Source organism: Leuciscus leuciscus, assembly GCF_965113295.1.
Source record: "Leuciscus leuciscus genome assembly, chromosome: 9".
Lineage (NCBI taxonomy): Eukaryota > Metazoa > Chordata > Actinopteri > Cypriniformes > Leuciscidae > Leuciscus > Leuciscus leuciscus.
In genome coordinates, this window is record NC_138733.1 from 23,975,149 (window position 1) to 24,002,926 (window position 27,778).

Below are 27,778 nucleotides of genomic sequence, written 5' to 3' on the forward strand. Positions count from 1 at the left end.
AGTTGCAAAATTACTTATAGTCAGTAGAGTGTCTGTTGGAGGACCGTCACAATAAAGTGTTTGCAGATATTAAGCAGAGTCTACTTATACTCTAATGAAAGTTAGTTGACAAATAGTTGCAAAGTTACTTATAGTCAACAGCACGTTCAAAAGGGACCATCAAAATAAAGTGTTACCAATGTTTGTAGTGATTATTGCTCTTGTTGTTGTTTATTTAAAGTTGCTATATTGTTTATTCTACATCATGCATCTCATTTTTTGGATTCATACTACACAGCCCTGTGACATTCTAATGACTCATAAAACTGTACATTGTGTTGCATGGTTTTAAGTTTAAATTGTGACCTGTGGAATTTTGCTTTATGTTTGTAAAATTATGATTGGATTCATCACAAATACATGTCATGGTTTAAAATACATGTTGTACCTCTACCAGTCTCTACCAATATGTATTTTCATGCTTTGGTAAGTATACCCTGCCACAGTTCTTCTCATCTTAGACATGTTTGAACTGTACATACAAATGTGTTAGGGCAAGAGTCAGCTGCACTGAAATTCAGCTACCATGAGAGAGGCACGTAGCAATATTTAAAAGACAGATTGCCTGCAGCTTCAAATGACACAAGGGAATGAACAGCAAGGCCTTTTGCTGTTTGCAGCGCTCCAAGGGGGCTCAAAGCAATGATCAAGCAGAGGGAACAAAAATATGATTAAAGAGTGATGCAAGACAGATGCAGGCACCCTGTCTTCTAAAAAAAAAGGCGATACAATGTAGGAAAGAAAGCTTATAAAAAACGTTTTTGCCACATTAATCCTGAGGTTTGGATTTTATATATTATGTTAGTTATTACTGGTAGATTCAGTAAAGCAATGAATGCCTCCTCACATTGCTTTGTAAACGGTGAACAAATAATTCAAACATGTTTTAGTCTCCCAGGCATGTGCTAGATTTGTTTTCCTCTGAATATCTTAAGAGCAAGTTTATATTCTCAAACAATCTTTTGTCACCACTTCTGAGAAGATGAAAAAAGACACCAGCTTGCATCATGAATTTTATTCATTGTATTTTCACAACAGCAGTCAAACCTTGGGGACCGGCCCCTCTCAATAGCATCCACTCAAGTGAATAGTCTGAACAGTCACAGAGTCTGACCGATGTCAAGAGAGTTTATGAAAGTAAAAAAACAAAAAAACAAAACACTTGAGCTCATTATGCGTCTTGTTCCTTTGTTCTAGGATGGCAGAAATAGAACCTCTTTGCTTCTGTGGAAAGTTCAGTGAACATAATCAATTCATAATGGAATTAATTTTTTTTCTTTTTTTGTCCATGGAATGAGGCACCAAAACATGAACAATATTGTGTGCACACACACACACACGCACACACACACAAAAGACGTAGGCAGTCGCATACTACTGTACACGTTTCAATGTAGCGCAAATGTGCACCGTATACTGCAGCGATGTGCATGGAAATAAAATTCTGTTTCATTCAGACGTTAATCTGTCACAGTTCTCCAGGCAAGACACAATGACCTCAGCACCAAGCCTGCAGGAAATCACAGTGGGGGCGCAATGGAATTCATTTATAATTCATATCAGGCGCACAGCATTTTATTCTCCACGGCAGAGGCTTATAGAACAAACCTAAAGCGAAATCTGATATATTTCATTAAACCTCATATATGGCTCATTAATTATACTTGTGTTAAGCTTATTGATGTATATCTCTTTGTAAGAATCCTTTTGGGCCAAAATAATGTAACTTATAGTTAATAAGGGCTTAAAGGGATAGTTCACCCGAAAATAAAAAATAATTTATCCACCCTCATGTCGTTCCAAACTTTCTTTCATTGTATGGAACACACACACAAAAAAGGTATTTTGAGGGAAGTTTTGGCTGTTAATGAAAGTCAGTCAGCCCCAATGTCTTTTGGACCCCAATGACTTGTATGGACAAAAACTGTTAAAACATTCCTCAAAATGTCTTTTGTGCTCTGGATAAGAAAGAAAGTCATGGCAGTTTGAAGCAGTGTTGTTAATGTTAGCTAAAACCATTAAATATAATATATACTAAATATATTATGGTTTAAAAAACATTCTAAAATGGTTTTCATTAATTGAAATAAAAGCTTAAATGAAATAAAAAAATTATATTAGATTAAAAACAAACTAAAATTAGAAATGTTGCATTGGTAAACAACTGAAATAAGTTGAAGTACTAAAATTGCTCAAATAAAAAAACTAAAATTAAAAGCAAATTCGAAATGTTACTAGAATAGTACATAAATAATACTAAAATACCATTGGTTTGGGATAAACATGAGGGAGAATAAATGAGAGAATTTTCATCTAAGCTTAGTTGATTCGCCCCAAAAGTGTAAACAGTATGGCTGTGGGACTATTAAACTGATCTTTTTGTTTGAACATCCCAAGCAGTACAGCATAGCAACACAGACTCAACCAATGGCGTGAGTTTGGGGGCGTTACTGTCGGTTTTCCAGACCGATGACAGATGAGGGGAGAGTTTGTTTAAAGTTACACACTCCTGCTTTATGTAACACTAATCACTGGTATTAAATTATGGATCAAACTCCAACAATGAGGAATTTTTATTTAGCCTACACTGAATGACGCTAACCGATAGATTTTTTTGTATCTCATTGAATAACTCTGCAGAAACAGACCCCCGGTGGGATTCCTGCCACTAGCACTACAGTGACATTGTCTGAATATGCTGCTGATCCCAGTTTGGCAATGTGCAAAAGAGTATTACACCAGCGCTTAATCCAGACACATCTGGAGCATGCTGGCGGCGTGCTAATCAGCTCTGGGAGGATTAGCATCAGGCTAGCGTCATTCCGCAAGGCAAGCCTTGTCTAGTCCAGCTGAAAGCTTCCTTTCCGTTCTGAAGGAATCTAGCGGGATGGGGACTGTCACTACTCGTTTGACTTTGATGTATGCTAAGTCTGTTTGCCATGTCATATTTTCTTGATCTTGAAGCTTTGGAAGAAAAACATGTTTGTTATTCTCCTTCTTCATGAACAGAGTATTACGTTTCTCATCTATCAGGACCATAACCACCATAGACACGTTGCACTCAATATTCAGATTTAGTCAACCAATGACTTGATTCGTTTCAGTTGATAACATTCGGTCCACCCTTATCTTCAATATGTGTTTAAATCAATGTCATCTGTTAAGATCATAGATTACATACATTGATATCAGCTCTGTAAACGGTCTAAATGGTCCCTACAAAAAACATCACTGTGTAGTAATAAAATGATCATGTTGTTATTGTGGTAGACATGTCATTATAATCTGCAGTACATGTCAGATTAGTTCAAAAGCAATTACATCTGTTGTTTATTAGGCCTCTTGTTGACTTGTAGTTGAAGTATGTAATTAAGCACTCAAGTTTCCTCCCAAAGGAGGAAGGAGAACTTATTTAGCTTCCGACTAGAGATGTTTTTGAAATTTAAATCTACAGTTGTCAAACGTAATCTTTATAATTATTCACCACGTTGTCAACAGTGTTGAACTTTGTTCTCCTTTACAGATCGCCGTTAAAACATGACGATCTCAAAGCGCACCAGTGAAGAACGGCATCATATGGCATAATTTCGACCTCAATATGTGAGGAAATAAACGTATCAAAATATCTCCTGGACATGGTAGTAGCGTTGAAACTTGAGCAAGATGACCACTCCTGTGCTCTAGTTCTGGGCTTATCATCTTGGAAGATACTCCTGTGGCAAGCCAGAATGGTTGCTGGCTCTGAGTGCCTGGTCCACAGTACTGATGTAACCATCAATCAGCCGTTTCATATCTGGGGTGAAGGGGTCAAAGGTGGGATGTCGCGCACCTGAGCGCTTGAAATGACCATCCTTGTTGCACTCAGCACAGAGAAGACTCTCTTCACTGACACTGGTATTGAGGAAGGAAGTGATGGATCGTAATGTGGGCACCAATGCCTCCTGCAACTCCTCATAATGCACCACCAGAAGTGTCTTTCCATAACGCAGCCAGTCCAGTACGTGAGAAGCCCACCAGGAGGCATAACTACCCACAAATTCTGGCCACTCTGGAAAGAGGAGAAAGTAGGATGGTAAGAATTACATAAATGATTTGCACTAAATCTTGAGTTTACATATTATGAAAGTATGTGTCCAATACAGTAAAGTATGTGTCTCATTTTTGTGTCTCCGAGTCATGGACCTCTTATAATGTGTTCATAATACCTTTGCTCTTCCAGTGCTGATCAGAAGCGTAACCAAGGTGCCCGGCGCACTTGCGATTGAACTCAGCCATGAGTGAGCGGTACGGGTTTCTTATCAACAGTATTGCTGAGTCATACATCTCTATATCCCGCTGGCTGCTCTCATGTGTCTTCACGCAGATGGTCCGTCCACTCTTCCAGTAATCTTTCTCACCCTTGAAGCCTGCGCAGTTGGGAGGAGAAGAGGATTAGAATATACAGCCAACTGCATGTGGCGACCACTCAGTGCCGGCTCTGAATCCAAACATATACATTCCAAAAACTGCATCCAAAAATGGTGTTAGTCCAGGCATGAGCACCACGGCCCCCCTCAGGCAAATGTGTCAGGCTCTGTGATGGATCTGAAAAGGCACAGCGACTTTCAAGGCAGGTCAAGTTCTTTAATAATAGAACAAAAATATGCTCAATAAAGTTTGGCATTTGAAAGAGAACAGAAAGTCAGCTGTGCCCAAATGCACAATATCAAGCGATCGCAAATAAATGATGTATATTTATGGATTTGAAAAGATGAAAAATGTCAAGAAACTTCACATAAACTCTATAAAAGAGTCTCTGCTGTATGAATCTACAGCCCCATGTAAAAAAAATATATATATATATTTTACCTGAATTTGCAGTCCAAATTGAACATGATAAGATAATAAGGCTGTGTACCACAAAATAATGGCAACAACAGACATCTTTCTGTTGAGTTATTCTTGTGAGCCGCACTAAATAACTTGCATGTAGTCAGATTCATGAAGAAATTACTCTTAAGAGCCAGTCCTTGTAATTAATCATTCCAAAAACTCACAAATCCTGGAGTTACTGTTTGACTCAGACTGAATGAATTTACTGAATCAGTTGCAGTAGTTATACTGGAAATATTCCCAAATGAATTAAATTGTGGAATACAGTTTGAATGGAATGGAAAATGACTGATTTAAGAACTTGTAATTCTGAATTGATTCAGGAAATCCATATTGACACCCATTCCTAATGACAATGGCAGTTGTGCTTAGTAATGCAGTTATGCCAAGATGTTGTGGTGGCAGATTAAAATGCCCATTTTCTATTAGAGACATCAATGTTTTTGATTTTCTGTTTATGTGCATGAGAGAAAAAGATATCATGATATTATGATAAATTCATCTCATCCACTGTCTGAGCAATAATATTTTTCAGAGTGGCTTAATATGTGGGAAAAATTGCCTCCAGCAATGATGCATGCAGTCTTTTAAAATGGTAATATATATTATCACTGATATAGCAGTGATAGTGTTACCTCTATTGTAGAGGGTGCCATCAAAGTAGTAACTGCCTGTGTAGTAGCCTGTGGCAAGCTCGATCAGATGCCTCACCCAGGTGTTCCCAGCCCCAGGAAAACTGGACAAAGCCACCAGTGAACTTGACTTCTCAGGTAGAAACTTCTTCTCTGTGCATCTGGAATCTGGACCAAAAACTGGCACTTACTGAAGGTAACTATAAGCAAAAACCTGTTATTTTCAGAATTGCCAGAATTAAATGAGTTTAAGGACTACAATTGTAATTTTTTATATTATGCTGTGCTTTTTTTTCTGGTTGTGTAGCACCTACAGCTCTGCATAGCCCTTCAGAAGGATCCGGATGCTACTGTAGGTAAGAATGACTAAAGTTTATTTTTAACAACAACTGTTTACAATTTTCTTTCTTGTCTTGACATATTTTCTATTGCAACAGGAAGCAGTGGAAGGACAGCCTGAAAAAAAAAACAAGTTGCTATTATCTCTTGCTAGAGCTAGTTGGTGGCAGGTAGTAGACGAAACATTTGGTAAATTATAGTATACTGCAGTTAAAAAGTTTGGGCTCAGTAAGATTTTTTTTTTACTTTAATTACAGAGATAATTATTAAGACCAACGAGATAGTATTAGGCCCAATCCCAATTCTACCCCTTACCCCTTCACTTTCCCCCACCCCTCTGTTTTGCGCGTTCACGTGAAGGGGTAGGGTTGTCTCGATTCTCTTTTGGTTGGAGGGGGGGTAGGGGTAGGGGGAAGGGCCAGATAGCCCTTCAAACGAAGATTTTTCGGGACCACACTTCAAACAAAGGGGTATGAGAAATACACCGGCTACAGACGCAAAATGGCTGCCCAAGCAAAAAAGGAGACCCGTAAATGTACAAATTTTTGCCAAGTATTTTAATGACAAATAATGATTTTCTTTATGTTACATTCAATCTTGTGTTCATATTTACGGTCATTTTCTTCAAAGAAACGTTTGTAAAAATATCGCTGTAAACATTTCACACAGTAAATAAATAAATAAATAAATGGATACAAACATAGGTCTGTACCTCCAGCGTGTTTATACAACACCACAGAATAGAAGTCCACGGACGTTTTACATGTACAGCTTCTAACGTTACGTTAAAATTGCAACTAAACGTCTTTGCAGCCATCATACATACCATAAACTGATCCACCAGCAAACTTAGGCGATAGATATCGTCGTTTCCGTTGTTTTCTGCGAACTTCACAAGACAAATGCAAAAAATAGCTGAAAAATCACTGCGATGACTGCGGCTGACGACGGCATCTTGGAAGTTTATGATAAACATCGGCGCATATCTCCTGTGATGTAGGCGCTAGCGATGACGTAAAATGACGTGTAACGGTGGTGGTAGTGGTGTCCCATTTCTTAGGTGAATATTTTCACCCCTACGCTTTGCCACTCTGTTTCAAGGGGCAAGGGTAAGAGATAGTCGAAGGGTTAGGGCTAGGCGAAGGGGTATAAAATAGAATTGGGATTGGGCCTTAGTCTTACCTTGAACAGGTGTCTGATAGACCTGGAGGAAGAGATGATGGGAACTCTGGTTAGGCAGACTGCTGTTTTCCACAGCACAAAGCTCCTCCTTCACTGGCTCGTGAAGAGTGAAGCGAGGGGTGGCATAGCCACAGAAACAGTCGGGCTTCCTGACCAGGGCCAGAGGAAACTCCTGATAATAGAGTAAATATGTGTATGAATCTCACCAAGAGCCAACCCCTATGTCTCTCCATCCATACTTCAAATTACAACTATTTTGAGTTATCCAAAAACGTTCTCAAGCACTGCAATTAGCTTCTCAGCTAAAGACGAAGATAAATCAATTTACCATGTTGCTGGAGTGGAACAAAGCATGACAATCTGATAGAGAGGGCCAAATTATACCACAATCAAGAGGATTGATTACAGAGTGAATTTGTGCTCTTTAGGGACACATTAAAGGTTAAAAAATCAGATTGTGTTTAGAAGACTGTGTGAAAAAATCTGTACACCTAGAAGAACAACAACTAAAGCGGACCATTTCCAATCTGAATTAATCTATATTAAGTCAGACCTGATCCATGCAGGTCTCGATGCACCATTGGGAGGTGAGGTTGGGCTGGACGGCATGGGCCAGGGATGCTGCTGTCGTTTTGTCAGGATTTTTGAAGCATCCCCGGTAGCGCACATTCCTGTCTAAAGGCAGAGAAGAATGGAGAACATTGCTGATTGACAGGAGAAAAATAGTGTAGGAACAAGACTTTGTGCCAACACTCAATTCATTGCTCTAAGGTCTGGAATGCTGCAGTGAATGCGTAATTAGGTATAAGATGTAAAAAGAAAAAAAACCCTTATAGACCTTCAAAGAAATTTCAAATAGTTCAAGGAATGAGGCTGTATGGGTAATGAGTGAACAGCAAAGAAGCCACATTTCACAGAAAAAGGGAACTACGCTATCTATTTTCCGAACCCTTTTCAGGCACAGCTGTATGTTTCTTTTAGAAGGGGCTTTTGAATCTAAGGAGATTAATGAATTTTATAAAACTCACTATGCTTTAAAACGACATTGACATTTTATTTTGAATTAACTTCTCATGATAGCAGATGTACACAACATAAATATGAATGATAATAATTATGTTTAATTGATATGCACTACCATTTCAAAGTTTTAGGTCCATAAGATTTTTTGTTTGTTTTTGATATAATAATTTTATGCTCACCAAGGCTGGATTTGTTTGATTACATACAGTAAAAACAGTAATATTGTGCAATTTTATTACAATTTAAAATAACTTTTCTGTTTGAATAAAAAATGTCCTTTATTCCTGTTATGGTAAAGCTGAATTTTCAGCATTATTACTCCAGTCTTCAGTGTCACATGATCCTTCGGAAATCATTCTAATATGCTGATTTGGAGGTCAAGAAACATTTCTTATTATTATTAATGTTGAAAAATTGTGATGTGTAATAATAAATTATTTTCAGGATTCATTGATGAATAGAAAGTTCAAAATAACTTATTATTTTAAATATAATTATTATATATATAAAATAATTTAATGCATCCTTGTGGAATAAAAGTATTAATTTCCTTATGTAGTGTAGTGTATATTTTTTATCATTTATATAGCATCTTTCCAAAGTTCATAGTCACTTAAAACATTTAAAAACATTTTATTGGCTTAAAACAAAAATACGTAATCATAATAAATGTGTTTTCTTTATAAATGACCCACCAGCTAATTTCCAGCCAGCGTTGACAGTGAAATCAGTGGAGAAACTGATTAAAAACATGGACAAACACAGAATGTGAGTGGATACTGTGATTTAAGGCCTTCATGACACTTTGTCACCTTTGCAGAGTAAACAAGCACTCTGTAAACGAAACCCCAGGGCTTTTGTTTGCCTCTGCAACTAAATGAAGAGGCCCCGCGGACCGCGGTTTGCGTTTGAGGGATTACATGTTTCTTTGTGAGGGCCAAAAATGAGACACAGCTGCATGAAAACATCAAACAAATCACTATTAAAACAGACTTTAGCACAGTGGAGAACTGCAGCTCTCGGGTGAGTCTCTGAACTTCTTACTAAGACAAGAGGTAGAGTGTTCAACTTTACCAAAAACAAGGCAGACTCCATGCAGTCACTGATACAGGTGTGGAAAAGTGATTCTGATTTAGCAGAATATTATGCATAGAATATTCTTCACATAAATATGCTATGCACTACAAGCTATACTGCTCGTTTAGAATCATATTCAACAATAATTAAAAAAAGAGATGATAAAATTCTTTCATTGTTTGGGAGTATGCTTCAAAATGATATTTTATGAATATATATATAATTTTTTTTTTTTAAAGGCCTTTAAAATGGGGGACTGCAATTTTAGTTTTATTTTAACTTGAGGGACCAACAGTATAATTATTTGAAGTACACTACCATACATACTTAGTTTTAGGATGCATTCAATTAATTGAACATGACTGTAAAGACATTTATGATGTTACAAAATATTTATATTTCAAATAAATGCAGTTCTTGCAAACTTTCTATTTATCAAAGAACCCTGAAAAGAATGTATCACGGTTTTCACAAAAATATTAAGCAGCACAACTGTTTTAAATATTGATGATAATGTTTCTTGAGCACCAAACAGGCATATAGAATGATTTCTGAAGGATCATGTGATACAGGAGCAATGATGCAAAAAATGTAGCTTTCCATCACAAAAAAATAAATAAAAATTTTACACAGACACACACACACACACACACACACACACACACACACACACACACACACACACACACACACACACACACACACACGCACGCACGCACGCACGCACGCACGCACGCACACACACACACACACACACACACACACACATATATATATAATATCAAACTTGTATCAGCTGACACTCAGCCAATCCTAACTGTATGCAATTACCAATCATATTTGACGATCCTGACAGAAATATATATACAGTACATATATACTGTATATATATATATATATATATATAAAATGGAAAAGTTTTTTTTAAACTACACTAATATTTCACAATAATACTGTTTTTACTGCATTTTTTAAGGTTTAGTTTCTCAATTCAGCATAGTATTTTAACTTAAACTATTTGTCACGGTAACAAAATTTCAGTAGTCGGTACCAATACCAGTAAAATTTTACGGTTCTCTGTTATTTTGTCTCATCTATTGGTTATCACTGTCAATCATCGCAATTACGATTCAATCGTGCATTTAAATACGGTTGTCAATCCAGAAACTTTATAGTGTTCTTAGCAGCATGAAAAACTAAACTTGTATTTAAAAGCTGTCTTAACTGTACAATGCACATCTTATTTAAATAGTGATGCACAAATCCCTCTTAACAAGACATTAACTTGTACAATGGATAGTATTTTCAATTTAAGCCACAAAACATATGGTCCGTGGTTAATAGCTGTGTCTGTGAGTGCTGTGCTGGGCCGAATCCAGTTGGCCAGAAACTGCAGAGGGACATTGGGTCTGGACTCCGAGGTCCAACAGCATGTGGAAGAGACTGATGGAGGAACCTGTTTCAAACATATGGCCACATCAAAGCTCCACTGCCAGACTGGATTACCTGCAGAAGCAGCACTGGGTAGGAACTGCAGATATGTGCATTCATATTTACATTTATTCATTTGGCAGATACTTTCATCCAAAGCAATTAGGTTATATACTTTGTTTTTGTTTTTTTACTTTTGTGTTTCCTAGGAATTGAACCCAAGACCTTCATTGTCAAGACTATGCTCTTCCAGTTAAGATGCATTTTTGCACACACTAACTGCAGTGCTAGAGAGCAGCATATTCGATTTTAAGACTTTAAGAGTTATGCGTTTTTGCATGTTTGTATATTTAATATAATAGAGTAATATTTAATATTCCTGATTTTGTATGCTTCCCAATGCACTGGTAAAGCTATGCATGACAGAGTGGGAAGTTCTGTCCTGAGAATAAGTAAACTTATTTCAAGCACTTACATCTCCGCTGGCCAGGAAGAACCTCCTCCACCTTGTAAACGGACAGACGGGACACACCTCCACAGATGGCGCCCTTCTCGCCTTTGCAGTCCAAGTTACACTCCTCTTCTTTCATCCGAGCGCTTGTGATGCGGTTGCCACAGTAACATTCAGTCCCATATTCAAGGCCAGCGAACTGGTATCCGCTGTGTTAAACAAAACATTCAAAATCTAATTATACTCTTTCATTTCTTAATACAAGACGATATTACATTTTTCACAACAAAAGAAATGTTAATACAATATATATAATGTGTACATGTGTGTGTGACATACTACCAGTTTAATTTTGGAATGTTTTTTTTATATATATATATATATGTTTCTAAAAGAAGTATCTTATGCTCCAATGGCTGCATTTAATTGATCAAAAATACAGTAAAAACAGTAATATTGTGAAATATTATTATAATTATTTTACAAGAACTATTTTAAAATGTAATTTATATTCATGTTACATTACAATATTTATAGATCATTTTTCAAAAAACACTCTAGTCTTCCAGAAAAGCCTTACACAAGTAACTCACACTAAAACCCTTGAATGCAGCCTGGACCCATGTAGGGATTCTGCTAAAGTCCACCTGCCTCTCTCTGTCCATCCCTGCCTGTGAGCCCAGCGGTTTACCAGCTGGTGATTGGCCAGCTTGCTGAGCCAAACATCTGTCTCACCCTTTCCATACCCTGTGGTGCTAGACTCAGCCACTTTGTAGTGGCAGCCCTTCTCAGGGTGCCATTGCGTACCACCTGCCCAGCTCTCTTACAGTAACGAGCTTGTCCAGGACGCTGCATACATCTCCATCTCAACTTTTAGATGGAACGAAAATAATTTTTGTTCAATCACATTGACATAAGAATCTTTATTGTCATAGCACATCAGGTATACAATGAAATTGCAATGCATCTGTGGCCAGTGCATAATAAATGCATAGTATATAATAAATGCAGTGCATAATAAATGCACTGGTGAGACAGCAAGTGTCATGGTTGTGTTAACCACAACAATCATCTTCAATCTCAACGCTTTTGTCCTTCTGGCCCTCTTGCCTTTTTTTTTTTTTTTTTTTTGGAGGTTGCAAAAAGGCGCAGCACGATTCCATTCAAGCATGTTGGTGTAGGGCTCAACAGGTATTAGCTTGAGCCCCTCTGCAAATTGTTTCCCTGATCCTCTGCTTGAAACGTGGCATTGGCACTGCCATGGCAACCTCGCCAGGGACATTCCCACTGTTAATCTGCGCTCTGAATTAATCGCTCAGTCTGAGCAGACATGTACCTGCAGACACAGAGCAGGGGAAGATTTTATACCTGTCACCTATCTGCAAGAGGATAATACTGGGCTGGGATGTCAGATCCTTTTCCATCTGAGCAAACATAGAATGTATTCTTAGATATAAGTAACTTTTGTAAGGTTCCATAAATATGATGTCTTACAAGGTTACAAAATGTTGTAACCTTTACAAAGGTGGGTGCACCCTGCTCGCACAGAGTTAGACAGACGTCAATCACCGAGCACCGCGACCGAAACAGCAACCACCTTTTATTATGATGCGTTTACGCCATAACTATACTGTAATTTGGAAGAGATGGAAACCTGTGACGTTATACCCGGAGTGGTTCGTGACTCAAACTTAGGTTTCAATGGCAACACTATCAATGGCGAAATTAATCTGCAGCAGTCAGGTGGTACAGGTCAGAGCTCTTTAATTGTTTATTTTCATTATTACTGTAATGTTATTTGCTTTGAGTTTAACGCCGTCTCTCGACTCGTGATGCTTTGCAAACTGTGCTGGCTTTTGGAGACGCTCTGAACGGAGGGTGGGATCTCATGCTTTCATAGCTAACTTGCTATTGCTAGACGCTCCGAAAATTACCTACCCTACCATAACTTAACATTAATAATAAAAATAAATGTTTCTTTAGCATCAAATCTGAAGGATCTTTCTGAAGGACCATGTGACCCTGAAGACTGGAGTATGATGCTGAAAATTCTTAAATAAATGACATTTGAAAATATAAATCAAACAGAAAACAGTTGTTTAATATTTCACAATATTACTGTTTTTACTGTATTTTTGATCAAATAAATGCAGCCTTGGTGAGCAGAAGAGACTTCTTTCAAAAGCATTAAGAAATCTTACTGACCCCAAACTTTTAAGCTTATTTTAGGCTTTGCAACCTTAAGGATTTTTTTCTTTTTCCTTTTATTTCCTTTATTTTTCGTTTCCAATTTTTACCAATTTTTACTAAATTATGAAAATGATAAAATCACAAATTTAGTTTTAAACATGTGGTAACATGACTACAAAGAATAGCAAATCTCACAGAAAATGTATAGAAAATAAAAGAACTCAAATAAAATTTCATTTATAAATATAAATTTAAGCAGCATAACTGCTGTTTGTTCTTTTTACAATTTCCATAGACATATCTAGCTGTAATGCAAGCAAGACCAATAATATTGCACCGGTCATGATGATTGAGGTAAAACAAAAAACGGAATTTTGCACTGCCTTAAAGTTGTCAACACTGTTAATTATGATTTCTTCTTCATAGGAAGTCACTATGTCAATGTAAACAAAGAAAATCATCTCTAGCTCATGGTTAGGTTTCATGGTTTCTAATGGACTATTTGGATTCCCCCTGAACATTGCAAATGTCACCCAAGTAATTAAATAAGCTCTGAAACGTTGGGGGTAATTACAGGAGGTCAGTCTTCCTCACACTTTTTCTCTGGTGGTCAATTATCTATCGGCCTAAGATCTAGAGACAGTGTATACTCCATCACGGCAGATAGATGTTTCTCCTCCAGCATTAGCGGAAGCCAGGTCCAGAGTCGCGGTCCATTAATTGGGCCTGATCCCATTCCCAGCATGAGCTCCGCCAGCTGGCACACGGATTCACACTGCATGTTCTTTTCCCTAAACACTGTTTCATTATTTCGTGATTTAAGATGAGCACAAAGGAGACTCAAGGCAACAGATGTCCATCTGCTTTTCAGTGGCTCCATGCTTACAACAAAAGATGTCTGTATTTAACTATATTGTGTATTAATCACATACCTTTCCATGCAGGTGTCCTGACACAAGGTGCTGGTCATTTTCCGGAAGTCATAGAACACCATCCCTTTGAGTGCACGGTCCTTGGCGTCATCCAGAAAGCAGCCGATGTAAGTGCCTGAGCGAAGAATAACAATCGCATCACAAATTCAGAACGTGACCTTTTTCTGCACAAACAGATGGGAAGATTCTGCAGCACAGCTTGGAATCGAGATAATTGAGAAAATAATCGAATTATCATAAACAACCAATTTGTCTTCCTGAAAAGCACACAGCTCATTTAGCACAGACTTTCACCTTTGTGTCGGATTTTTCTTTTCGGAAGGACTTTCTCCACTCTAGACGCTTCCTGTTCGGACATGAGGCTGTGGAACCAGCGGCGTCTCAGATATCGGATCTCCTGGTTTCGTGAGGTCAGCCATTGTGGTCCAGCATTGTCTTCGGACAAACCGCTTTGGTATCCCACCCCCTTGCCGTTGAGCCGTGCACTCATTATTCCATAACTTGTCCGGAGGGCAGGCGCCTCCAGGGACCTGGGAGGAGACGGCAAAGACGGTAATGGAAAGTAACTGCTCGTCCCACGCTGTGACACCACCAATCCATGTCTCTGCAGAAGAAGGACACTTCCAGCCATAATGTAGGCAACACCGAGGAAGAAGAAGAGTAGCTGAGTCCGTCGTAAAAAGCGCTGAAGCCTGTAGAAGGGCTTTGCCATGTTGCCCTACTTCCAAGTTAATGAAGAAAAATGTATTCTACAGTTTCATGCTGCCATTGTTCCAACCAAAAAAAGGTAGAGATCTATTCCAGGTGCTTCATTCTCTAGAAAGCTCTACCACTGATACCTTATTCACATTCTGTTTAAAAACTCTTTGAGCGCAAAATTCCTCCGGCAAAATGTCCCGCCGTTTACCTGTGAGAGGATTAAGTGAAAACTTGAGTGTGGCGTTACATCCCCTTGATGACAGAAGTACTTGTGGCAGAATGTACTCTGAGCTCTTACGCCTCAAAGACTTCGGGGAACCTGGTGGGAAAATAGAAAGCAGTTAGACACAAGTCGAAGCACATCTTTCACTTTTTTTATTCGCAGAGATAGACCAGCGTGCTAGAGACAAGAAAGAAATATAGAGTGTGTAGCAGTTATTCTGGTAGTATGTCTCCATTAAGAGGAGAGAGAAGGGCTCGCTGGCTGGAGAAACATTACCTGTTTGTGCTCCTGTCTGTCTTTATGAGAACACAACAAATGTGAAGAGTGTAAGAGGGTACATACAGTCTCCTACTGGGTGCAAAATATGGAGGGCTTGGGCTCTGCCAACCCAAAGGCAGTATACACAAATAGTTGCGGATTTGTGTGTGTGTGTGTGTGTGTACATAACAAAGTGAAGTACGTGGAAATGTTATTTCGTTTTTTACAGTATTTCAGCTAGAAAGAATGCATAAATTGTGACCCTGGACCACAAAACCGGTCACATGGGTCAATTTTTTCAAATTGAGATTTATACATCATCTGAAAGCTAAATAAATATGCTTTCCATTGATGCATGGTTTGTTATGATATGGCAATATTTGGCCGAGATACAACTCTTTGAAAATGTGGAATCTGAGAGTGCAAAAGTTCGCGATTGTGCTGCATTCACTGTTTTATATATTTCCGGTAGGAAATTTACTAAATATCTTCATGGAATATGATCTTTACTTAATAGCTTAATGATTTTTGGCATAAAAGAAAAATCGATAATTTTGACCCATACAATGTATTGTTGGCTATTGCCACAAATATACCCGTGCTACTTGTGACTGGTTTTGTGATCCAGGGTCACAATTGATAAAAATTAACAGCAAAGACTTTTAGAATGTTTTACGATTAATACGGTTTCAAATATTTAGCAGCACAACTGTTTTCAAAAATATTTTTTTTTCTTGATATGATTTCTGAAGGATCATGTGACACTGGAGACTGGAGTAATGATGCTGAAAATTCGGCTGTGCCTTCATAGGAATAAATTACATTTCGAAATATATTTAAAATGGAGAAGTAGTTTTTATTGTATGTTTGATCAAATAAATGCAGCCAGGTTAAAAAAAAAAAAAAATAAGTTAGATTTTTTATGTATATATATAAATTCTTAACAGATGAAAATTACAGAAATCTGCCAGGGGTGATTAAATACTCTTTCCATTCCTGATTTTCATTTCTCAAATCTAATGTTTTTTGACATGTAACATGCACATTAGCTGACTGAGTGAAATTAAATCTGGTTTAGTACTGCTTATCTAAGCCAGATAGTTTCTGGAATTTGCAGCACTTTTCCACCTCCATTCGCTTTCGACATTCTTGAAACTTTCAGCCCATTATTTCTGCTCCACTGAGAATCCTTTTGTGTGGCAAAAACAAACCTTGTAACAAGTCTTACTGAACACCGGGGTGGGCAGTCCCTTGCTTCCATTCATTCTTGCCAATCAAGCAAGTCTAGCTATACAGAGTCCACTGTGTGCCCCACATACTCTACCAGACTATTTTGTCTGAAATATTTTTGGGTCCACAGAAGATGAAAACACGGGCTGAGCCTTAATTGCATAATCACCAGACTACACATGAATATGAATGTGGATTTGGTTTAATGCATGGGAATCTAAGGCCAGACGAAGAGTAAAAACAGCATATCTAACCAATTTAATTCAAGATGCTCTTCAAGTCAATTGATCGTATTTACTTTCTTAATACACGTTTCTGTGCTTAAACAATCCAAAAGAATTTCTGTAATTAAAATGTTGTTTGTTTTTCCTCTAAAACGACTTTCCTTCTCAACTGACATCACTTAGCATAATGTAAACCAATAGCCAAATAGCTGGTTTCTTTAACTCTTTTTCAATCTCATTTTACAGCTTCATACTTTGGGGCAAAAATGTCATTATTCTAATTCTTAGTCAGATCTTAATTAGAGATAACTGGGCTTGTTGCAGCTCTTCATACAAGCACAGCTTTGCTCAATGAACCCATTTTTTTTTTTGTCAGTGAGCCCCCGACTCATTCTTTTTAGGCCTAGTGCTGGAAAAATGCCTAGATTTGCATAAACGCTTGAGATGCAGGGGCGGATGTCCTAGCCAGCACCAGAGGAAACCATAACTATGCGGCGGCTGAGAATGTCAATCAGCCTGAGGGCTCATTATTCTTCGAGCTATGAACAGTGAGTGACTGGCGTCTGGTAGTTTTTCCCCCTCTGCCAGCACACAGAGCAACTTCTAACAAATCTCTCCTTTACAACACAGAGGCTGCATGTAGTCGACAGAAATCAAAATAACACACTGCATCTGCCATTCTACACCGTAATTGTGTGGGGAAAATATTTTTAAAAAACTGATTTTAACATGCACGGACATGTTCTAATAAACCATGTCATATTCAGCTATACTCTATGAATCTGCTTTTCATTTGAATTATTTGCAGCAACATGTTCTCATAAAAAAAAAAAAGTCTTTATACATAATTCATAGCTTTTGAATAATATATACAATTATGAAAAGCTGCTTACATGTATATGAACAAGATTTACAGAACTGACAGCTGTTCACAAGATGTTCTTGTTGTGTTCTTGTGTTAATAACAGCTAGATAAAATCGAGCAAACTTTTCAACTAAAAACTGAAAATATTTTAAGCATTTTGGCTGTTCATTTACACATCAGTAGCATATTGGCGGCCTGAAAACAGTTTAAAAAAAAAAATGTTTTTAAGTCTTTCAAAAAGTGCAAGTTTTTGAAAGTGATACCAGTGTGTAAACTACAATAACCCGAATTTGAAAAAAAAGGTGTCGTCATGCGCATGCATTTTAAGTGTTCAGTCTGCGTTTAGTGTTTCTTTACAAAGTGACCTCGCCAACTACATGCATAATACAGTGTTTTTAGTAGTTTTTGTGGATCCGTGTGAACGGGGATCATTTTGGTAACGTTATCGTTTGTACGCGAAAAACCCAAAGCAAATACTTTTTCACTTTTAGTACATCGTTGTCCCGTAAACGCACCCTTAGAACTGTCTAGGCATGCCATCTTAAAAATGTTGCACTCATGGCATGAGATGCTAAAAAAAAACTTGACTTCTATATTTTATAATGTTTTTTTTTTATAATGTTTTTTAAAAATGTCTATACATATATTGATATGGACCCAATGCAAATCATTTTAATTTATGCAATCAATTCCATTACAATTACAATGATTGACAACTCAAATATAAATACATACATCCCCTAAGATGAGTTATTGAAAATATAAATATAGACATTGAAAGAGATTAAAAAACATGTACGTAGGGCCTACCCTGAAGAAGGCTGTTTGTGCCGCTATGCGTGGGTTGTTTTTTTTCCCCCCCATGTCTTTTAATTTTCTATCATGAAATAGCCAGTCAAATAAAGGCTTTTTATAAATTTCTAAAGAAGAGTGCCTTGGATTTCCTTCTACTACATGTACGTAGGGCTTTGTGTTTTGCTTTAGGTCAGATTTTGTGTATTTATAGGCTCTTAGTGGGCATTTAATGTCAAAGCCTACTGACATCAATTGTTATTTCTGTTCCTCTTTCATCTCTGTATGAAAGAAAACAAATACTTATTGCATTTTTTAACATTAGGCATAATGAAATACAACTAACTAGCTACAGTATTTTCCCCAAACAGAGTAGATTATTAATGTTACGTTTTTTTTGCTGTTTTTGCTGCTATTAGGGCTTGTGTTAGGGATCATTCATTATATGGTATATACATTACTGATAGATGATGCTCAGCAGTTTTTGCTTCAAAATGAAAATACCTCTAACAGGTGTACGGTATGCCTTAACTGCTTTAAAGTGAAGGCATGAATCCTACTCAACTAGGAGTTTTCACTATAGATCTATTAAGTTAAAAATCACTTTTGAAAATGAACCTGAAATGAGGCCACAGTATGTTTATGAGAGATGAGTTTCTCATCATCTTGGTAAACCGGAGCATTTGGCAGTAGTACCAAGCTTTTTTTCTTTTCTTTAAAAAAAAAATATTATTCACTTTAAATAACTGTAATTAATGGAGCCAAAGGGAGGCGGCTCAATTAATTATAAGGATGGTCCGTTAATGAATTTTATAGCAGTGAGATGCGTGGGACACATAATTCATCTTATTTTATCTTTCCTTTTCGCTCTGTTGTGTGCTGGCTGGTAAATGGCATTGCATTTCACACAGAAACAAATGCATTTATGAATAATAATGCAGAGCCAAGGTCATTTCCATTTCCTTTCAGGGAAGTCTGACGACTCCACGGTGCATTTCAGAGGGCATTAAGTTCGAAATCAAATGTTATTGGCCTTTATTTGATGTATTATTTATTAGACTATTTTGCTGTTGCTCTAGTGACATATGCCTCAAAACTCTTGAGTTGTAATAGCACTGAGCTGAGTCTTCATGCTGTCGGTGGACAGCAGCGAGCGGGTGCTGTATGTCCAGACTGGTGCACTCATTTGTCTTCATCTGCTTTCCCAGCGTGTTATCATCTCACTTACAGCAGGGCAGCCACACTTCCATCTCAGAGGCTGATGGACTGACCCCGGAGCTCAGATGCTGCCTGGAAAGCTCTCTTTTCTCTCATATAAGCATATTGCCACCATCTCTGGCCATCTGGATGTTATGCACTCCACTTTAGTATCTCTCAATGAAGCATTTCAGTAAAAAAAAATTTAAGCAAAGAAGGTTTCCACAGTCATAATCTTGCTTCTAAAGAGTGTCACAGTGGGGCGGCACACATATGACAGGTGGCCCGCTGTTCCCCTGGCCCCCAATCTGTCCTCCTTTAATATATATTCAAGGCTAAATCCAAGAAACGAGGGGAAAATATTTTTGTTATATATTATGCTTAACATTCTTTCTAATGCACTGTACAAAAAATGTTAACCTGCAATTGTTACTGTAAGGAGCTATTTCTACCTGATCTAACCTTTACATTTAGTTTGACCAGTGTAACCTAATATATTTAGGTTGATTCAGTGATGTTAAATAATACTTTGGTGTAAATGAATTTTGTTTAATTTAAATGTTACCACATGAAGCTAATTTTAGATAACTTTTTATCACTCAATACTGCAGTGCGAATGAAATCTCAAAATTAGTTTGTAACAATGTGTTTTACATATATTCTGTAATATGTTCTGGGAAATAATCTTGCAGTAACACTTTATTTTACAGTGTCCTTGTTACACATGTTACATGTAGTTTCTATAGTAATAACTATAACCAAAACCAAACCCTAAACCAAACCTAATCCTAACCCTATAGTAAGTGCATGTAGTTAATTAATATTACTCAGTACTTAAATGTATAATTACACAGTAACAGGGACACCTTAAAATAAAGGGTAACACTTTATTTTACAGTGTCCTTGTTACATTATGTTACATGTACTTACCATAGTAATAACATTAAATGATGCATAATTACATGCAACTAAACCTCAACCAAATCATACCCTAACCCTATAAGTAGCCTACATGTGGTTAATTAATATTACTCAGTACTTAAATATATAATTACACTGTAACAATGACACCTTAAAATAAAGTGTAACCAAATAATCTTGCAAGTCTTGCTCAGCATCACACTCCAGGGTTGAATAATCTAATCAAAGAGATTTAAAAAGACATTTCCAGCAGTTCACTGATTGGCAGCCTGTCAGCGAATTCAAAATAATGTATGCAAAGTTCCCAAGAGTAGTCGTGATGACTAATTAGGAGTTCACTTATCAAAATTGCATTTTATTTAGCATAATATTAGTTTAAAGGAAATGAAAATAAACCAAACAATATACACCACGCTATTTAGTAGAGTTTATTTCAATCAAATGAATAATACTGCCTATATCTTGGCCAAGATGTGTCCATCTGATTTGAAACGCAAAACCTAAATGACTGAAAAAGCATTCGTAATACTTAATCAAAATCCTCTGAAGAAAGAGGAACCTCCAGCTGTGAGCTGAACTGCAGGTGATTGTCAATCACTTTATTTACAGCCTACTCAAACTATTGATCATCCACTGCAGGGATTGATTTCACTGCAGTGTCCAAAAGCTCCATATAAAGTGAACTGTTATTTGTTGTTAATTTGGTCCGATTTTGCTTTTGATCCAACTGAGCTTTTGATTAACACACACAAAGCCTGTTGCAAAGCCAAACACACATATATAAGTGTATTGCGAGTCCGAATACTCGTTGTTTTTGTAGATACGTTTCAAACATGTTCCATTTCACTGGTTCACGTCCAGTATTTACTAGACACTTACAGCGGCAAGAGAGGAAAGGAGATAAATTAGACAATGCATTAAAATTTTGTTAGGAATAGTCTGTCTTTGATTATTTATGCTTTGTGTTGCTTGAGGCACATTTACATTTGGGGATTTATAGCCCGGCTATAAACAAGGCACTATAACTAAAATTCGCTCAATAAATGCTGGCTGAAAAGATGGCGACTGCTGGCCCCTGGACACCGATTTATTGACCACTAAACTACAACGGATGCGTGCACGAAACGGTGTAGTCGAAGTACTGACACTGGAGCACTTTAACACCCAAAGACCACAGACAAGTAAGTGTGATCATTCTGAGGCCTCTTCTGGGAGATAAAGCAAGTTCAGGCACACCGCAACACACAAATGCATATACAGTAGTCCTCACTGACACAAACTGACAAGACTGCAGCATTATTTCCATGTATTTCGCAGGAATTCATCACCATCAGCTGCAGAGGATGACACTGACTGCATTCCAAGAAACGTAACCCTTTCTTTCTCGACTGTAATGTCTTACATTTTTTTCAGCTGCTGCAATAAGTAAATGTAGTGGTTTCTCACGAATTGAAAGTCTTTCAACTGAGCATACTCTGCTTCCTGCTTCTGTACAATGAAATTTAACAAGTTGCATTATCACTATCCTTTCGCCCACTTTTAGTAGTTCCTAAACCAACAGTAAATGTTGTACTGTAGTATATAAGGCCCTTAAAGGGATACCAGGAACACAAAAGAAGATATTTTGAGAAATACGTTTGTTTTATTTTGTTCCGGCCTTTCTTTTCTTCTCTGATGACGTGTTTTTCCGATGGAAAAGTTAAGTCCCGCCCTACATTTTTCCCGCCCCCGGCGCTGATGCAGTTTAGTACAGGTACGATCACCATTATTATTACTAGTGCAAGACGGACCTAACGGTGGTGATAACGGTAGTACATCCGCGATGCTGTAATGTTGAGTAATTGCATATGTGCGTGCATCAAACAGTAAGTTAATTTCTTATATTGTGTATTTAGCTCTAAGTCTCCTGTGTCTCCAGAGATCCCACCCAGCCTCCCTCTCCCGCCTCTTCTTCCAAAGCCAGCCAGTCCGTCGGCCCCGCCTCCGCTGTTTTCCTTCAGCTCTTCAACTCCTCCTCTGACTTCACTACTGTATGGATTTGCCTCGGGTCTTCCAGTCACCAGCACCGCCTTGGCAAGAGTAACCCTGGGTCCACCTCCAGCCGCTGAGCCCTTTACTCGGCTCATAGACCAGTCAGTTCAACCTTGGCTCCTCCTTCCCTCAGCTCCACCTAGGACCATCGTCCTTACGGCTTCACCGGGCTCCCTCATTCCTCCTACTCCCCCATGGTCAGACGGTGGTCAGCCTGCGCCACACACTTCCAGGCTTTCAGCTGCTCTTTGTCTTTCCACCCCTTCTGCTCCGTCCCTCCGGCTCCACGTTGGTCCTTAGTCCCACTGGCGTGGTCTCATCGGCTCTGCATGGGTCTCCACCTCCATCGGCTCAGTCTCTGTCAGTCGTCCCACTAGTTTTGTCAGCCAAGTCTCCACCATGGCTCCTCCCTCTCTTTACTCTGACATGGGCTTTCGTCCGCTGTTCTCTGGGTCCCCACATGGCTTCTCCTGCTCTCCTCTCCTCCCTGGCTCCTCCCACCGTCATCACCGCTCTGGTTTCTCCCGTTACCTTCTCCTATTTCCTGCCATTCACCTGCTCCACGTCTTCTTCCAGAGCCCCCACCTTCCCTCCTTAGTTGGACTGTTACAGCGAGAGGGGGGAGGGGGCATAATGTAAAGTGTTTATACTGTTTTGGTTTTGTTGTCACTGTGTTTCCTGTGTTCATTTTGCCTGAGTTCCCAGTCATCTTAAGTTTCCCTGGTTGTTAATTGGTTCCTTTACCTGTTCTGTTTTACATTGATCACCCTCCCTGTGTACTTAAGCCCTAAGCTCATTCATGTATGTGTCGTCTTTAGTTAAATGGTTGTGTGTTTTCTCCTATGTATTATTCCTGTTTTGGGATTTTTATATTAAAGACTGTTCACGTTACCTCCGATCGTCATGCAATTTATCACAGCCACAGTTTAGCGTGACAAGATGACGAAGAAGAGTATTATAATATCACACATCCAGATGCATGGTGTAGGCAAAACACACTTTTTGTATTTTAAAAACTGATTCAAGAGGGTTGATCAAGGTAGATGCAAAAAAACAATGATATCAGATTTATATATAAAAAAAATATTTCCCCTTTTTAATTATGTAAAAAGAGCAGAAAATAATATAGACAAATGTAGTGCAGGGTTTAACTGGTTTCCAAACCTCCTGCAAGTTATTTGACAGATCAAAATTACGGTTCAATGACTTTCCAAAATATGCACATAAATGATAATGGCCATGGCTAAAAAGGTTCGTTCATTCTATTTAGAATGCTTCTGTCAGTTTTGTGAAACCACGGGAGATGGAAGGGAAATAAGACTCTCTTGCAAACTGTGCTATGGCCAGAAAAATATTTCCAGAAGCATAATCAACCACCCTCCATGCATTCATTATTTACAATAGGTTTTAGCAAGGCTGGAGAACACTGCAGTCACCAGTGGTTGATCAAACCATGGGAAATCTAAAGGGGAAAAGAGAGCCTAATCAAAGCAATATAAAGGTATTTATATGAATTGAGACCTGGTTCAAGACTGAATAATCACTTTATCTGACTGCTTCATTTAGCTTAAAGTAAGTCTCGTTGTAATGATTGTTCAGACACTTGACCTTGTAGCTGGAGATTTAATCACATTCTCAAAAAAACAAAACACTTTGAAAGCTTTTTTCTAAAACATGTAAAGGTCTGCCATTTCTTTCATAGCCTATGCAGCTACTGTAAATATATGCATCATATAGGCACAAGTTAAAAAATAAATTGGAGCAGGAAGAAAAATTTGCAAAAGGGGCACTATGACATACAGTAAAAGCACACTGATGCAATGCAATCATGAAGGATTATGTATTCATACATTATTCTATGGCAGATGCCTCTCTGGAGATGAGGCTGCTTGCCCCATAGGCGGTAAATGTATGCGCCTGAAAGGTCAACCATGACAAAATGATCTTGATTAAGCCTGTGAGACATGAATGCTGAAGACTGACTCATTTACAGTCAGTCTGAAAATATTCCTTTTTCATAACCATAAAGAACCGATATAATGATGAAGGATGAGGGAAGGAAACACTAACGAAATCTGTAGCATCTGGGAGCACTAAAAAGACACATGTTAGTGCAGTTCATCAGATAATTCAGCTCACATGGACAAATTCTATCACTGGGCACATCATATTTATACACAGAACTCCATTAGACCTAGTATATAACAGTTATGTGTTGTAGCACAAAACACAAGCCTATCTGGTCTATAAAAAGTTATTGCAAATTTTTATAAAAAGGTTTATTCCAGACACATGGGGACCCCCCATTTAGACTTTCAGCCAACCCAGAGGCATAAAACGTTATGTATATGCAATTTTTTTTTTTTTTATTGAACAGTGGACCCTGGTTCTGTTATTTGTATACTTGTAAGCTGTTGTGTTCACTTGTGAGGGATTGGTTTTAACCAGTTACACTAAAACAGTAATGAATTTGATTCTAAAACACTATTTCTACTATTTAGACTATAAAGCAGTAGCACTGCATACAAGTAGACAAAATATTCATGCATTTGAGCACAAATTCTAAAAGCAGAAACAGCTAAATCAGTCACTTGGACATTGGTCATACTCATAAACACTTGTTTGCATTCATTTAGACAAAACTGCCCATGACTTGAATAGATATATTGGTGTAGGCTATAAAAGTGACGTTTTTATAATTTACGTAAACTTTGCAATGCATTTAGTCTGAAGCAATAAAACATGTTAAATTATTAGAACAATACTTTTGTTGTGATAAAAAGCTTTTTAGGCATTTCTTTTTTTTTAAAGCATAAGAAATTCTCTTACCTTCATCAACTTCCCCCTCGGCAGTGAAGAATACAAATCTTGTAGCATATTGAATGTATTTCAGAGATTTCCTTGGGTTGAATGTCTCTTCATGAACACGAGCATCTCTTTCATCTCTGAGGCGAGCCGCATCTCGCTTTCTCACTCTGTTTTGCTATTTTGCTCCTCTTGATGTTTGTCACTAATCCTCTTGCATTTTCTTATTTTTCATAGCTGTGAAACCACTATAACAGAGATAATCCTCATCTAAATCCGTTGCCGTGTCCCCTTTGCTTTGCTGTCCCACGTTTCTCTGTGTGAACGCACGTAAGAGCTCAGCTGTTTTTAAGTCGGACAGCGCTGCCCGTGTGCGCATGCGTCAAAGAAGAGAGCGAGACCAGACCACACCAGGAGGACAGAGTTGGGACCAGAGCATCAGCAGCACTTTCAAGGAATCTGTTACTCAAAAAGACGTACATGTAGGGGGAGACCGGGGAGTGGGTAACACGGGAAGTAAGTTGTAACATAGTCATAGTATGACCAATAAGAAATGAGCAACGGGGTGACATCACTATCGAACATGAGCACCACCTTCATGAGGTGATGACAGTAGTTGTCTCTATGTAAAACAATGAAACCGTAAAAGTAAAAACAAAATTAAGTAGGCTAGTCTATAATTTTGCTTATGATTTGATTTGTGATCATCTGAAGCAGCATTTATTTTTTTTCTGTTGACGAGAGATGGCACAAAATCTCATATCAACACATGAATGGCTATGCTCTTCTTAATTTTGTCATTTAATCTAAAAAGCAATATTTGTGAGATTTTGTCAGACAAAACAGATTTATCATGTTTGCATATGTTCAATATCAAAGGTTTCTGTATGTGTTGTTATATAATAATTTAATAATAATGTAATTCATGGGGTTATTTTATAAATAATTCAATGAATAGATAAACATCTTCACTATTAAATCAAATCTATAGGCTATTTGAGTGAAATCATTCATTTTGAATTTACAGTGTTGACATTATGACATAGAATACATTCTACCTTTTAGATTACTTTCTTTTACTGACATTCCACCTTGTTTGACATCAGTTATTCAATTATTGAACTAAATTATCAAAGCACAATTTAAAATAATACTGATTTAGTACTCTATATTAATGAGACTTTATATATGACAATTTAAGTTGTTCTTAAAGTTTAGACCATCAAAATGAGACCATTAATGGCAAAAAATTATATAAAAATATAAAGTATAAATATACTATAATGATACTATTTCCTTATGGCTTGAGAAAAGTCAGTATATAAAATAACATGCAGCATATTCTACCATATGATCCATAATTCATTCTTTATATCATCTTTTCTGATTCAGACATCAGCCCATAATAACAAAGCAGGGCCATAACCACCATAGACATTGAAGAGGAAAGTTAGTCCCCAATCTGGAACATTTCATTATAACCTTGTCTAGATTTTTTTTTTTTTTTTTTAGTTAATGAGGCTCGAAATGTGATGCACTGATATAGATATACTATATAATGAGAAGAAATCACTCTCAGGACATTCGATTCTTTCCTTTTTATTATGATTATCATATCATATCAGTTCATATGAGATAAAGTTTATGATAAAAATGATCCATTATTGTTAGCATAAGTGTTGGTAGCACAATAAGCCTTCTCGTCAGATTTATGGTCTGTTGTTTGAGAGTGTAAGTCACTGTATGCTTCTGAAGAAAGTACCAACATATTTATCAGCTCAAAAAAACACTGCCGCCTGTGTAGTGCCTCTGTAATGCTCACAAGTATACACAAATCCCCGCACACACACACACATAAATCCACACAGACGCAAAATTAATAATGAATGAATAAACAGTGGATGAGAGAGGCAAGAAAATAAATAAATCTGATGTTGAAATTAAGATTATGGAAATCAAAAATGTGTCTGCGTAACTCACACATGCTGCACATTTACACTTATTTAAATAAATAAATGCTGGCCAAAAAAAGCAGAAGGAAGAAAAGGAAAACAACTGTTGGTGTAACTTAATGACTGTATTCAGATGCAAAACACAAAATGGATGAGGGCCTGTTTACTGCAGATCTGAATACAGCAGCATTTAACATAAACATTTAGCATATTCTGAAAACTCGACTCCCTCACCAACATTTAGATAGAAAACGACATCCGATGACTGGCCAGATGCCTAGCGGTTTACATTGGCAGCCTTTTTTTGTCTCCCAGCACACATGCAGAGCGATTCAGAGGTCTTGAATTGAAGTCCCCTGAAATGAAAATGAAAGCGCTGCATAGGTTTCTGTGCTTGTGCTTCCTTTGTGCTG

The 27,778-nt window shown here is 37.7% G+C and overlaps 1 protein-coding gene and 1 long non-coding RNA gene across 2 annotated transcripts; one reads left to right on the forward strand and one right to left on the reverse strand.

Annotated features, from left to right (window-relative positions):
- Positions 1-1,047: 1,047 nt before the first annotated feature.
- On the reverse strand, positions 1,048-25,790 carry wscd1a (WSC domain containing 1a). Its single transcript, XM_082179725.1, has 9 exons — positions 25,438-25,790; positions 14,463-15,186; positions 14,169-14,283; positions 11,071-11,255; positions 7,618-7,739; positions 7,065-7,236; positions 5,547-5,711; positions 4,245-4,445; positions 1,048-4,087 (listed from the first exon to the last, which is right to left on the reverse strand). Exons 2-9 carry the CDS (start codon positions 14,878-14,880, stop codon positions 3,735-3,737), a joined length of 1,731 nt encoding a protein of 576 aa, XP_082035851.1. The 5' UTR covers positions 14,881-15,186; positions 25,438-25,790; the 3' UTR covers positions 1,048-3,734.
- LOC309506168 lies at positions 5,633-10,844 on the forward strand. Its single transcript, XR_014208670.1, has 3 exons — positions 5,633-5,739; positions 5,851-5,899; positions 10,509-10,844. It is a non-coding gene; the product is annotated as an uncharacterized lncRNA (long non-coding RNA).
- Positions 25,791-27,778: the final 1,988 nt, after the last annotated feature.